This window comes from Phocoena phocoena, chromosome 21 (genome assembly GCF_963924675.1).
Source record: "Phocoena phocoena chromosome 21, mPhoPho1.1, whole genome shotgun sequence".
NCBI lineage: Eukaryota > Metazoa > Chordata > Mammalia > Artiodactyla > Phocoenidae > Phocoena > Phocoena phocoena.
In genome coordinates, this window is record NC_089239.1 from 31,150,348 (window position 1) to 31,166,294 (window position 15,947).

The 15,947-nt window shown below is 36.7% G+C and overlaps 1 protein-coding gene across 1 annotated transcript in view; it reads right to left on the bottom strand.

Moving 5' to 3' along the window:
- Positions 1-4,732: 4,732 nt before the first annotated feature.
- Positions 4,733-15,947, bottom strand: part of VEGFC (vascular endothelial growth factor C) — a 78,957-nt gene continuing 67,742 nt past the window's right edge. The window contains exons 5-7 of the mRNA XM_065899943.1: positions 9,050-9,156; positions 8,413-8,746; positions 4,733-5,201 (exon numbers count right to left, since the gene is read on the bottom strand). Of these exons, the coding sequence (XP_065756015.1) occupies positions 5,087-5,201; positions 8,413-8,746; positions 9,050-9,156 (556 nt within the window). The 3' untranslated portion in view covers positions 4,733-5,086. The remainder of the gene's footprint in view (positions 5,202-8,412; positions 8,747-9,049; positions 9,157-15,947) is intronic.

Genomic DNA, 15,947 nt, shown 5'->3' on the forward strand with positions numbered 1-15,947 from the left:
CTGCCCAATTTTGGATTGGGTTGTTTGTTTTGTTGATATTGAGCTGCATAAGCTGCTTGTAAATTTTGGAGGTTAATCCTTTGTCAGTTGCTTTGTTTGCAAATATTTTCTCCCATTCTGAGGGTTGTCTTTTTGTCTTGTTGATGGTTTCCTTTGCTGTGCAAAAGCGTTTAAGTTTCATTAGGTCCCATTTGTTTATTTTTGTGTTTATTTCCATTTCTCTAGGAGGTGGGTCAAAAAGTATCTTTCTGTGATTTATGTCATAGAGTGTTATGCTTATGTTTTCCTCTAAGAGTTTTATAATTTCTGGCCTTACATTTAGGTCTTTAATCCATTTTGAGTTTATTTTTTTGTATGGTGTTATGGAGTGTTCTAATTTCATTCTTTGACATGTAGCTGACCAGTTTCCCCAGCACCACTTATTGAAGGGCTGTCTTTTATCCATTGTATATTCTTGCCTCCTTTATCAAAGATAAGGTGACCATATGTATGTGGGTTTATCTCTGGGCTTTCTATCCTGTTCCATTGATCTGTGTTTCTGGTTTTGTGTCAGTACCGTACCGTCGTGATTACTGTAGCTTTGTAGTATAGTCTGAAGTCCAGGAGCCTGATTCCTCCAATTCCGTGTTTCTTTCTCAAGATTGCTTTGGCTAATCAGGGTCTTTTGTGTTTCCATACAAATTGTGCAGTTTTTTGTTCTAGTTCTGTGAAAAATGCCATTGGTAGTTTGATAGGGATTGCATTGAATCTATAGATTGCTTTGGGTAGTAGAGTCATTTTTACAATGTTGATTCTTGCAATCCAAGAACATGGTATTTCTCTCCATCTGTTTGTATCATCTTTAATTTCTTTCATCAGTGTCTTATGGTTTTCTGCATAAGGGCTTTTGTCTCCTTAAGTAGGTTTATTCCTAGGTATTTTATTCCTTTTTTTTTTTTCTTGTGGTACGCGAGCCTCTCACTGTTGTGGCCTCTCCCGTTGCGGAGCACAGGCTCCGGACGCGTAGGCTCAGCGGCCATGGCTCACGGGCCCAGCCGCTCCGCGGCATGTGGGATCTTCCCAGACCAGGGCACGAACCCGTGTCCCCTGCATCGGCAGGCGGACTCTCAACCACTGCGCCACCAGGGAAGCCCTATGAAACACTTTTAAAAGATTAATATTTCCTCTTAATGGGGTCACTAATTACAGGAGTGGGGCTTCCCTGAAGTTCTCTAAAATGTTCTTTTTTTTTCTTTGCCCCACTCTGTATGTAGTTTAGTACAAAGTTTGTAACTTCAGAGTTGGACATCCTGCACAATTTAATTCAACTCCTTCTTTTCACAGATTAAGAAGCTGAGACTCAGAAGATTTTGGTGACTTGCTCAAGGACAAAGCAGAAAAGTCAGGATTAAAAACCTGGCTTTTGATTCCCAGTCCAGTGATCCTTTTCTTACAGAATGCTTTTTTTTAAAGCAATTAGTTGTTGGCTACGGAATGAAGATAAAAGAGCGTGTGAAACTTTGGTTTAAATTTTTTTTTCAAACCATCAAACCCCATTTACACTTCCACAAGTTAACAGATAGCTATTCTCCACTTAAAAAAATAGCCAATATATTAAAAATTCAAATACGAACATATAAACCAGTACTTACTTTATAATGTACGTGTCATGGACTTCCTTAGACAGTTCTCTGGGTGGACTCTATGCTTCTTTAGGATACAATCATTGGATTTATTCGGAACTTTCTACAATTCCTCTAGATAAAAAATCAGACATGTCAACACACTCTCTTCTGTTGCAGTGGTGGGCAATACTATTTTTTATGTTATTCTCATTTTCAGTTCAAAAGGTAAAGTCCCTAAAAAGCATCCTTTGAAAAATCTGCTCATGGGAGCTCATATCTTGGGAAACGGTGTAGAAATGTAGACAAAGTGGAGCCACAGGACCTTGGTTCAGCTCTTTGCCATGGCACTTCCTGGGGAGGTTAATATAGAAACTTGACCACATAAGGAGTTGCATAAACTTTGGCAAAATGCCAAAACAACTGCTTCAATGTGATCTCTCTCACCTGTTGGGTCTGTTTCTCTCTCACACTCATTGAATAAAATTCCCACAGAGCAGGGTACCCCTGGAGGAAGCCTGGACTGTGTGGAGGTAAGTGAGTGACCTTTATCCCTCCTCTTAAAGAAGTGTACCCAGGGTATGCCACTGGTGGTCACCCCTCAGATTTCTGCTTTGAGCAGTATGGGTATGGAGGACAAAATTCATTTTTTAGAAATTCTAATAATGAGTCTGTTTCACTCAAGCAGTTAGCAAATGTCAAAACCCACTTCCAAAAAAGAAAAAGAAAAAAAGATATGGAAGCTAAATCTTATAACCGCTTACCAAAATATTTTGTTCCATGAGTCTTTTAAACAGAGTATACAGTGTTAGGTTTCTAGACATAAAATTCTGTTTATCAACTTTTCAAGATTTGGATATAGTAACTGTTGCTGCAAGCTTCCAGTGTTTTCTCATTTTTATCCTTGAGATTTGACCAACTGGTAGTTGGAGACTCTTGCAGAGTTTATGAAAATGCTCACTGTCTATTTTAGCTTCTTGATGAATCCTATTTGCTAATATTTTAAATCACCATTTAGCTTGATCTCTAGTCCACTTTCTTAACCAGTACCACAGAATCTCAATTATTATAATATAGTGAAGTGAGATTTTTATGGTCCATATAAAATTGTTTGCAAGACTCTCTGGCAAAGTATATTGTCTTTGTTGATGTTACTTTCGCCTTTCATCAAAATTATTACATCTCCAGGGACAAATTACATGTTATTTTTTCTGGCATGCCTCACGCTTTATATTTCGGTCTAGTGATTTCTTTGGCTTACCCATATATTCTGAGAAACCAATTGTCAACACATAGTTTAGATTTTTTTTAAGCTGATAACTTGTAACGGTCATTATATCAGATCCTAATATTCTCTACATGGCCTCAGGGGGCTCACTGGAAACTTAGAATAGACTTTTTCTGCATTATCTAAAAAAAATTAATATATTTAAAATGTATCAAGGCTAAAAATGATTGATGCTAGATCAACGTAACAGATTATATAATGTTTGTTTGCTTACATTCTTGGCTGAAATGTGGTGAAAACTTATTAAATTGGATCTCAGTGGAACTGTATAGCTGGTGACCATTTTATGCACCAAGGGGTTGTGCCTCCCCAGCAGGTGGAGAGATATTGCTTATTATGATTCCATCCTTCCTTTTGTAATGACTCCCTAATTTGTTCTGTTGGGGAAATTTTTTTTTTTTTTTAAACATCTTTATTGGGGTATAATTGCTTTACAATGGTGTGTTAGTTTCTGCTTTACAACAAAGTGAATCAGCTATACATATACATATGTTCCCATATGTCTTCTGTTGGGGAAATTTTGATAAAACTATAGCTGTTGTCAAATCCACTTATCTTTTGCTTTTGTTTCATTATTATTGTTGTTGCTACTGCTGTTGTGTTTTTGTGTTCGTTTGTTTGTTTTTGCTGTTCTCAAGTTTGAAAATTACCCAGAGCGTAGCTGGTTCATAGATTGTACAATGCATATTTTCATATATTTTCTGCCTACAGGCTTCAGATTCACCTTTACTTAAAAAATACAAAGATGGCCCATAAATGTATAATGAGAGAATTTCAAAAGACTACTTCATTCTCCCAGTACGTAAAAAACAATCTGACTTTACGAACGAGATGTTCAAGTTGTGCAGGGTACGCACCTGTAATTCAGTAAACCTTGCATGTAACATTGTTTTAAAAGTCAGTATTGAAAACAGTGTTTCAACATTTTTAGGGCATCGACCTTCTAATCAAATATTATAAAAAATAGATTATTTTGTAGCAAAACATATAGATACTAATATTTTGTACTGTACTGAGTAGTCACCTATACCATTTAAAATGTTTTTGTTATATTAAATTTGCAAGTTTTAAAAGCCATTTTTACATAACTTTATAGATTCTTTTTTTTCCTTTCAGGACTACTTATTTTCATGTATTTGCTAGTAGCTATGTATTTTTATTTGCTAGTAGCCATGTCCTACGAGCAAATAATCAATACTCTGTCAACAAGCCAACCACTTATGTGGTTGCATTTATGTAGGCAAAATATTTGTTCCCAGAAAAGGAAATTTGAGTGTGCTGCCTTTTTAAAAAAAACAAAACAAGTGCTTTAATTGTGTGACTGAAAGGTTTCCTTTTTCGCACATATGAGCATTTAAATGTCATTTCCAATTTATTTTATATGTATTGGGTAGGAGCGCTTCAGCTTATGAAAAGTATTTAGCTGGTCAGAAGAAATTAAATATGTGGAAAGATTCTTCTTAAGAAAAATATTTTAAAGCCATTTTAATATGTACTGAGAGCTATTATATCAGGTTAAGAGTCTGAATGCTCCAAGGGCACTGAATAACTTTCAACTGCATAACCATGCTAAGCATGATATGTTTTCTATTGATTCATTTGGATATAAATTCAAAAGTGTCATGTGCCAAAACATTTCTACTCATTAAATATATTAAGAGATGAATTTAAATAAAATTAATAGCAACCTCTGTCCCTCTGAAACTTTCTTTTCCAGGATCACACAGCAGTCAAAATCTGACATCCAATTAGAGAAAAGGGGAAAGGGCAGGGGGAGTTGACAGTTTTCATAATATCAAGTTTTGCTGATGGCGTAAGATGGTAATGGACTCAACTTACCAGCTTATAATACAATTTTCATTTTATTTTAAACATATTTTGCATGATATAAAAATATTGATCACAGTGAGCTTTACCAATTGTTATTGCTATAAAAATGGATGCAGAAACAATATTTTTAGTGGAAATAAATTATATAGTCATTATTCTTTTTTAAAATCACAAGAGAAAAACCTCAGCTGTTTGGTCATTGACAGAAAACCAGTCTTTTAAAGAGGTCTTTTGCAGATGCGCTCCAGTCCATTTCTGTAACATTATCCACATGGTTCAGTCCCACAAAGTCTCTGCGCTCATAGTTCTAACATGGCAACACCGTTTTCCCACGATAGAAAAATGACGAACTAGAAAAGATACAATCTTAGTTCATATGTGGTCTTTTCCAATATGAAGGGACACAGCGACATACTTCTTCACTAAATGAAAGTCCCTGCTCACAATGCTTCACTCGATTTGTACACGGTCGTCTGTAACAACTAGGGGAACAAAGAAGGACAGACTTTTGTTAAAGACCAAGGAGATGAATTTGTTATGCTACAAATGCACTTTTGTGTTTTTGTAAGTTTCAAACTAGAACAGAGTTACTCATTTTATCATAAAATTGTTCTCCAGTTTATAAATTGCTAAAGTTTGTGCCTGGAATTACCAAATTTAAGAGGAATGGAAAAACCTAAAAAAAAAAAGAAAGAGTCTAGCTTGCAGAAATAACGAATGGAAGAATGAGGTGTTGTTAGCATTAGTTCTTTTGAAGCGCTCTGTGCTTCACAGATGAAAGTAACATAAAACAGAAATTTTGGATGTGAATATTTAAGGTCTGCCGATTTAGCGTGATCACGTAAGCATGGCAGAATTCACAAGACTCTGGGACTCGTTTGGAACCCAGACTTTGGAGCGATTAAACTCAGCCGTTCTGGCAGGGCTGTGGTCCACAGTGAGGGCCCCATCCTCACTCTTGACTTGACTAGCCTGGCAGCTGGCTGGCTGCACGAGAGTGGCTCAGCCTCCCTCCTCCACCTGGGCTCCATGTGAAAACAGTGCGGTCTGGGGGAAGGCACTGGGAGGGACAGTATTCACTGTGAGGGTCCCTTTCCTCCTACCCCAGATGTCCAGTTTCTAGCAGTGGCAAAAAGACAAACGACCCAGCAGCCAATCACATCAGCAGCCCTGTTGCTCCAGTGAATGGGAGCTATCTCTGAAGGATTTTTCTGGAGGATGAGTATACGTAACATGTGGCAGTGGGGATGGATATAATGCAAGAAAAATGCAAGGTGACCTGAAGATCAAACATGCACCACAGAAAAACTACAGATGTGATTTTGAAACAGCATTTCTTTTGCTCCAGAAAAGAAAGCATATCTAGTTAGAATGTTATTTATTTATTTTCAGTTCTAAATACAATTACATTATTATAAGGCCACCGGTATTCCTTTACTAAAGAGATAAAATTCTCAATGATCAATGTAAGTTGCTGACTGAGGCAGTGAACCACAGAATGTATACTCTGCCTGCCACAATTTTGGAATAAATATGAAGAGAAAATGAGGAGTATATATATTTTCAAGATATTAAACTATCTTTTTTTCGCTCCAGTATATGCATAAAACCTGGAATTATACACTTAGAAAAATGAACATGGGGAGAGAGTTAGTAAATAGAAAGCCATTAAGGAACAATGTATATGATGAGGAGAAATACAATGACAGAAATCTTTTCTACTAAGTTAATATAAGAATTCTGTAGACAAATATGGCTGGTTAGTTTTTTTTTTTTTTTGCGGTACGCGGGCCTCTCACTGTTGTGGCCTCTCCTGTTGCGGAGCACAGGCTCCGGATGTGCAGGCTCAGAGCCCATGGCTCACGGGCCCAGCCGCTCCGCGGCATGTGGGATCTTCCCGGACCGGGGCACGAACCCGTGTCCCCTACATCGGCAGGCGGACTCTCAACCACTGCGCCACCAGGGAAGCCCAGCTGGTTAGTTTTATGTAAACAAAAATTTCAGGTTTTTCAATGTATACTGGGTTCACTCGGATTCAATATGAAAAAATGGTTTCATGATCTTTAATAAGATTTAGTATCTATATTCTGCATTTTTGAAATATCCTTTTGGTGATTAGAGTAGGATGTGCAAGTAAAATTGGAATATCATTGCCCAGAATATTCTAAAGAGGAAAAACAAGGATTCCTATCAGGTCTTCTGAAATGATAATGGAAGAAAATAAAAGTCATTAATGAGATACCTAGATTCATGGAAGTCTCCTCATGCACTAGCTAACATGTTAGTGTGGAGAAATATCAGAAAGATAAACTGAACTGGGAATACAAACTCTTGAGAATCAAAAAGAAGGATAGTTTATTTACTGAAGATAAAGGTAATGATGAACATTCATGCAGATACTAAATTGTAGATAAATGGAAGTATTCATGCAGATACTAAATTGTAAATAAATGTAAATAAATTGTAGTTATACAATTTATAAGTGTAAATAAAGTTTTAAGTTGTGTGAATAATCATCTGTTGAAGGGGTGTTATCACCATCTGTAAAGAGTGGGTGGAAAAAGAGAACCCAGTGAGAACTCCAGTGATGGACAGCAAGTGGTCAGAAAACCTAAAGGACAACCAGGAAAGCACAATGTTGTCTCACTCAAAACAGAGGAGAGCCTAAAGAGAAACTATGGAAAGGACAGTTTTACAGAAAGACCAAATTGTCCATCGGATTTGACAATGAAGGGTCTACTGAACTTGATCGTGGAATATTAGGGCATAAACCAGGTTCCAGTTGGTTGAATAAATGAGAGATGAAAGAGGTGAACAGACAAATGCCAAATGCCTGGTCTTGGTGCAACTCAGAAGACAAGGACAGAGCTTGGTTGCTACAGAATGCTCAAAATCGCAGTGAGATGCCAATAAAATAGAAAAAATTGAGGGGGACGAACACTAGAGTTGAGGACATTGAAGGTATAGAAGGGAGAGGGCGTGACTGGTGGAGCGAGATGCTGAAGGAGAGTGGGAGCAAACGTCACTGCACAGGTCTCGCTTATTCTCAGATCAAAGAGGAAGAGGTTCAGGGCTTAACACTGAAAGTGTCTGAGTCCAAGAGACTCATTTTTTTCTGGTGAAGAAGGGAGCAGAATCAGGTTTAAGGAATGTCTTGAGTAACCCTGAACAACGTATTAATTTATTTCTCTGATTCCATTAAATATTATACTTAGCTTAACTATTTTCATTTCTAGATACAATTCCACAGTAAACGGTATCATCCTATCCTTTGTAAAGCTTGCATATTTTCTGCACTTAGAACAGCTGTACAAAATTACATCTGATGGCATCATCATTTTGTTGGGGGCAGGTGTGCGCTACCTGGATCTATTTTGAAAATGCTCCGCAAGTGACTGTCCTATGCATCTGTTCTCTAACTCATGTGGAGAGCTACTACCTTAGTCTCTGGAACAAGGATTTAGTGCAGTCTGAGCTTGGATCTGGTTTTGGTTCCCAGGACTCCCACCTTATTTTTGGGGGGGCAAAGTCTCACAGAGATTTAGCATTGGTTACAAATATCAGAATTCATCTTCCAGAACTTAACTAGTTCCATTCTAACAAAGAACCAATATCTTGGTTGAGAAAACTGCTTTGTGTTGAGAAAACTATTTCCAGTAAGAGAAATGAATACTGTTTATGAAGATTTCTTACCTGCATGTTTGATGCTGAAACTTCTTTCCTTTCAAGAAGCATTTCTGTGGTGTTTCTGTACATTCACAGGCACATTTTCCAGGGTTTAGGGGTTGATTTCTTGGGCAGGTTCTTTTACATACGCACTGGCATGTGTTTTCGTCAAATTCTCTGTTGGCCGCACATGAGCTGGGGAAGAGTTTGTTTTTACAGACACACTGGCATGAGTTTCTGTCCAGTTCCTTGTGGGGTCCACAGCTGGAAGGCCAAAGCCCCCCTCTGCAGACGCACTGACAGGTCTCTTCATCCAGCTCCTTGTTGGGCCCACAGATGTCATGGAATCCGTCTGCAGAGTCTAGACAAACACAGTCAGGACATCTTTACTATCCCTTACTTGGTTCTGGGTGTGGTGGGAAACAATAAAAAGCCTTTACAAGTGTTTTCATTTCCATGTTGTTCATTAAAGGGTTGTACACACACACAGGTAGGTTCCTTTACAAAGAATTTCAAAATAATACCAATACAAAGCAGAAAGTGTCCTATTTGGTAGTGAGTGATTTCAAAGCATGAAAATGAATATTGTACATGTGATTTTAATATTACAATATTTGTTAATCAAAATAGAGACATTTAGTCTTTAATACAGCGTTTGGCTTACCATCTCCAACATTAGAGGAAAAAATAAAATCTTGCTGAGCCAGGCATCTGCAGATGTGATTATTCCATATGTAATCTGTGGGGCAGGTCTTGTTTGCAGCCTGGCATCTATGGGAGAGATGGGTTTAGCAAGAGAATAATTGTTACATGGAAGGGATCACCTCTTTTCTTACCCATGTGTTACAAAATCAACAATGCTCATAAAAAAGCACCAAGAAGACGTAAGAATATATAAAATGAAATGCAAACATTCCCTCTCAAACTGCTCCCACCTACAGGTGCTGTCAAATTCTAATCCCAGAGGTGACCACTGTTAGTGGAATGGTCTTATATCATTCATTCCAGATTTCTATCTTTTTAAGGCAAATACATTTATTTGTATAATCACATACTGTTTTACTTCATGAAAAAATGGGATAAAGCCTTTTATACTACTCTGAAATTTCCTTTTTCCATTAAACAATACATTATGGACCTCTTTATATGTCACTTCATGAAGTTTGCTCCATCGTTTTTACTGGCTGCATCGTAGTCCATAAATGGATGTACTATTATTTATTTTATTAATCTCCTATTGGTAGTCATTGGAGTTTCTTCCAATTTACCGTTTTTTCAAACAGTTCTACAGGAAACATCCTTATACATGCACCTTTACGGCCTTATTTCTGAAGCACAGATGCCCATAGCTGTAAAGCGTCCATTAATACAGATTTCCCACTCCTCGCTCCACAGAAAGGAATCAAAGACCATGTTCTTTGTTGTTATTCTAGTTTTTCCTTCCCTTCCTCCTTCTGTCTTCCTTATTTATTTAACTAAAAATCTGAACATATGGGCTTCAAATGCTCCTTTGATGTGCCAATTGTCTCACTGTTGCCTAACTGGGACCCCTTCGTGTTGGTGCCTGTATGGCATGACCCCTTTATTTTTCCAGCTTCTCTGCTTTCTGGGATGAACAGATGCCATACACTCATGTTGCCCGATTTCTCCCCCATGCCTGGATCAGCCATCCCTTCAGGGAGCCCTAATTCTCTTTTTTGGAGAAGAGCATTATTATATTTGGGGGAATAGGTTATTGATCTTAAGCAAGAAATACCTGTACATATTTTTAGGGGAAAAAGTTCATAGTGCTATTTCCAAATCCAGTTGAACATTACTGGGGTTTTAAATTTGGTCCTTTGACTGCAACTAATAACTTCCATTAAAATCTTGGTTTCTAACCATCTTTGCTAAAAGTATATATTGAGATATTTGCTTTATCCTGCAAATACTACATGCTTTTTCTTTTCAACTCATTATTTTGAAAGTGGAAAACATTTATGTGATCATCAGAGTTAAAATTATGAGAAAAAGTATATTCAGAGAAGGTCTTTTGGATTCATATCTCCAGCATGCTGTTTTCGTAGCTTTTGGTTTATATCGTCAGTGTTTCTTTTTGCAAAGAAAAGATGTAAGTCTATAGGTATGTATTTTTTTCTTATTTTTTTACACAGAAGATAGCATCCCTTATACACTGTTCCAGACCTTGCTTTTTCACTGAATAATATTTCCTGGAGAACATTATACTTTCCTAATAATTTGAGGTATCCCTGAGAGCAAATCTCTACTCATTACATATTTTTGTCATTATTTTCTTGGGAAGTCATGAACATGTTTCTGTTCCACATAAAATCTAGACAGTATTTATCAATTTGCCAAAATAGTATCATTGTGTTTTTAAATTTACATCCTACCCCAAACTTTAGCAGCCTTCCATCAAATAAGAAGCAGTTATGTGTAAGTGTATAACAGCAATGCAATTAATCCTGGCTCACGAAACTCAAGTCACTCTTCTGTCTATCAATGATGATGAAACCATTCTGGCTACGCTGTCCCAACATTGACGTATATGTCGTTTAAGTAGTACATTCCTGGTACCATGTTGGTATCAGGTGGGTACAGAGCTGTTCTGGTCGCAGTAGAAAAGCATCTTTAATTTTGCCAATATGTGATTTATACTGCTGTAACTTAAGCCAGTGTTTTTCCAGCTGTTAGCAGCAACCCATTAGTGGATCTTGAGCTCAATTATATGGGCTGGGAAATGCATTTTTAAAATATAAAAGAATAGCATATAATAAAATATGAACTACTAGAGTGCACGTGGTAAAGAATGTTTTCTGCAACTTTATTTCAATTATATATATATATATGCATATAAATATTTTTGAAATGTATGTAATGTGCACGGACAGAAACGTGTGTATAAATATGCATATACAACCCCCCCACACAACCTCCCTGTCTCCCACCTGTGTGGTGTATGTGTGTTGTGTATAGATGGTTGCAATGCCAGATGTATTTGTTTTAGTTACAGTCATTAAAGTAGACAAAACACACCTAAGCTATTAGCATAATCTCCATCACTAGCCTAAGGGAGGTTTTGGTGAAAGATACAATCTTCACCTGCAGGAGTATGTGACAACGTGTCTGCGTTTAAGTATAAATATGTATGCAAAGTTGCTTATCCCCAACAGGTATGAAGCAAAGCCAATTTCCTCTCTCTTATGTAGTGAGGAAAAATATAGTTTTCTCTCTAATATTTCATATCTTCAGAAGTATGAATTCAAAAGTATGGACTGTGTGTAGAAATGAATGTAGGAAATGACATTTCTGGAAGTGTCATAAAAAACAAGAAGGTGCCTTGCCTAGTTTTATAGAATTAAATAGTGATTTCATAGTTCTTTTGCTTTTGAATGTTCATGATAAAAATACGGCCTTCAGAATAACACTTTCAATTGTGTTATACCTGAAATGTTTTGCCAGCATAAACTTTTATTGCCAACTAATTATGGTTTGCTCAAAGTGAATTAAATATTTTAATTTCTAATATTCTTAAAACTTAAATTTCTAGAAAACTATAGCTTCAGAAGCTTTGCCAAAAATAAAAAAAAAAACTTCTACTCATCAGTGTTAACACACAATTCAATGCTGAAATTTGGAATCCTGGTAAGATACGACTTAATTAAAGAAACATATATTTGACTATACTTCAGTAAAAAAGCATATTTGGATAGAATATATTTTTAAAATTACTTCACGTTCCCTGCTCTAAAAGTGAATAGCATCTTCTAAGTGTTTAAAGCTTCTCATGTGAAAAGATGGGAGACACAATTTCCAAAATACTGTTATGTTAGAATGAAAGGAAATGTTTTCATGGTGGATAGAAGATTTAGCACAATTTACTTACCTTCTACACATCTTAATTTCCAAAGCTTTTTTATCCTACTGAAATTTCTCTTTGAGTTCTGAATATTAATGTGTGTAAACATATTTTAAAATTTTATAAATTAGTTATCTTGTATACTGTGTTTATAAAACCTATTGATTCAAAGACACATTTTGTTTGCATAGAAAAGCAGAACATTGTGCCATTATTTGTGAAGTAATTTATGTTGAGAATCATATGTAAATAGGTTAACTTTCCTACTTTTCCTTTCCCATCCCTACACACACTAACACATCCACAACCCTGTTTATCATTTGTATGGAGGATAAAGATGCTTTTCTAAGAATTACTTCATTAATTGTTTCAAAACTTCACTTGGCTGGTTTGGTAGCTATTGCTTTTTGCTAATTAAAACCGGGGAACAGGGCTTCCCTGGTGGTGTGGTGGTTGAGAATCTGCCTGCCAATGCAGGGGACATGGGTTCGAGCTCTGGTCTGGGAAGATCCCACATGCTGCGGAGCAACTTGGCCCGTGAGCCACAACTACTAAGCCTGCGCGTCTGGAGCCTGTGCTACTCAACAAGAGAGGCCGCAATAGTGAGAGGCCCATGCACCGCGATGAAGAGTGGCCCCCGCTCGCCGCAACTAGAGAAAGCCCGCGCACAGCAACAAAGACTCAACACAGCCAATAAATAAATAAATAAATAAATAGCGTTACCAAAAAACCCCAAAAAACCGGGGAACAAAAATTTAACGGTTTGTGTGTTAGAGAACAACAAATTTAATGATCAAATCAATCTTATTTTGCCATTGACCTTCCTTTCGAAATGCTAAAAGATTAATCTGCTCCAAAATGCGTTAGGTTAAATTCTACACATTGGGTAATAATTACTAGCTCTTGTGCACTGAACATTGTAGTAGGCTATTTTGTGCATCCTATGTTTTGGACTCTCATCTCTACTTTTTGCCACTCGGGTTTTTATATACTTGAAATTCCCTGACTCTCCAAATCAATATTTAAGGAATGAAGACATACTACCACCTTTATTTGGCATTAGTTAGAGCTGAGCTGAAATGTTATTCTTTTTCAAATAACTATCATCTTGGTAATATATTTCTAAGTGGAAAAAATGAACTGCATCTTGATTTATATTAAAATGCTTATTGATATAATTTACTAAGTATCTCTTTAAAAATATTTCACAGGTTGCTCAAAATGAATGTTGACGTTAATTGAATACTAATTCAACTTGTAGCACTCAATGACTTCTTTAAAAAGCAAATTCTTTCTATGGAGATGAACTGTGCTATTAATCAATTAATCTCATTGGAAGCTCTTTTAATAAGGTATCTTTACAACATCCCAGCAGATTAAAATTCTGCTGATCACGTGGCATCTATAGTCCACAGGTGTGTTCTTCAAATAGCTACCCTTTGCTAAGTCTTGTTAAAAGTGGTGTGTGATCCAGTAATATTAGTTTGAAAGCATGTACTACGAGCTCCAAGGAGCTTTACGTCACTCAGTTGGACATTCAATAAGATGTTCTTGTACTCCATTGTGAAAACTGTAAGGGGAATTCTGACTACATAATTAATTTTGAAAAAAATCAAAATAGGGTTTTGATTTCCTAACGGCCAACTGCTGATGTCGTTTGAATTTCGCCCACTATGATCAACATCACTCAGACCTGTAATACATTATGGGTTAATATCAATCCAGACCCTTTTTGCTCAAGATTGCTCTCAGCATAGGAGGTGGGGGGGCAAATATATTCTCTCGTTATCAGAGCCACAGAGCCCTGGGTAAAACCAGCGCCTGGTTTCAACAATTTTATTCCAAAAGTCTTTGAATTGTTGTGTTCATCTTGAGTTCATCATGCGTGGCCCTTGAATACATTCAGCAATCTACACAGATGTTGATTTGCTTATATTTTTGCAAGAGTGGTAAATATCAAATGAAAAGTGGTTAAGTAAAAATGGCCTTGAAAGTGAATGTTACTAAGTAGCTTCTTCAGTACTATGGGTAGAAATCAGAATTATAGTCATTTTAAAGGCTCTATATAAATTGTCTTAAAAAAGGAACATGTTTAACAGAAATATATCTAAATAAAATGCATATATTTATCATACCTGGTATTGATTTTTTTTGATTTCATGCTCATTTGTGCTTACGTCTGCTTATGTTACTATTTTGCTTGTGATTGGAAGAACAGTGGATGGAGTTGGGTTTGTTAAGATATAAAAAAAAATAGTAATTATGTCTGATTAATGAAAATCCATAGTTTTACTAATTTTTCTAGACTTAATAAGTGAAAGGCTAATACAATCGTTGCATTAGTATAAAAAGTGGGCTTAGAAATCTAATCTTTCACTTTTTGTGTGAATATAAATGATTGTTTTAAAGCAGTAACCTGCTATATACAACCACCCAGCTACCATCTAAGACTTGGGTATAAAGCACGGGTTATGCCATGTAGTCACTGCTTGGCTAGCTGTGTGCAGGAGTGCTTGTTTTTGAGTTGGATGGTCACTAGAACCGGAGCACAGCAGCACAGGAGGCTGGGAGAAGTCGAGAAGCCTAGGTGGTTTCCTTTTTTAAATTTTTAAACATTTTGGATTTGGTTGGATATACAAGGTTGAGAGAGGTACGGTAGGTTGAAACAATGGAAATCTAGCAGTTACTCTATTGGTCAGTTTGTCAGTTTTTATTGCTATATTTAACTCGAACTAACAGAATCAGAACAGAGAAATGATAAAATAGTAACCAGGAATTCAGTAAAAATGTCCTTCAATAGCCACTGGTCTCATCATCTCATCACAGTCACATCTCAACAAAAAAGCAAAACCAAAACAATGACAACATGTGTTGAGGGCATGAGAGTGTCGCTACGACATCAAAATGACTGGTTGAGGGCAGTGTTTCGGGGAAGGGAAGTAGGGCTGAACAGGGGTTATGAGGGCAGTGAAACATTCTGTAAGACAATATAACGGTGGATACCTGTCATTATGCATTTGTCAAAATCCATATAATGTGCAACAAAAAGATACTAAAGTAAACTATGGATTTTAGTTGATAATGTATCAGTATTGGCTCATCAATGGTATCAGAGGTACCACACTAATTATACTCCAATAAAGACCTATTTTTAAAAAAAAAAGATGCTAATAATAGGGGAACTAGTTGGGCGAGAGCAATGGCTTCTTGCTCAGTGTTTCTATAAACCTAAAATTTCTAAAAAAGTCTATAGATTTTTTAGAAGATGATTGGTAGATGTGGTCTAATAATATGGACATTTATTAAAAATAATCATCAATGTGATCTGGGTAAACTTGACATTAGATGTCACAAAATCTTTGATCTAATAGCCCCTACCTATGGGTAACATTACAGAAACAGCCTAGCGCAGAGGACGTACTGATGAAATCTTCTCAGTCATATACATTTTGCTGTCATTTCTACCAGTCAATCAGCAAGCCACAGGGATGCTGTGCTCTCCATTATTAACTTTTAGAAAGCAGAAACAGACAGCCCAAAGACAGGCACACTCTACAGCATGGCTGGCTTCCTTTTGGAAAAAAATACGCTTCAGGGTCTGGAATCTCTTACCTGAGTTCATATCATAGGTGCTCATTTGAAGGTGTTTGACAATATTTAGATGATGAGCTTTGTAGGAAAGAGGATGAATAGACATATGAAT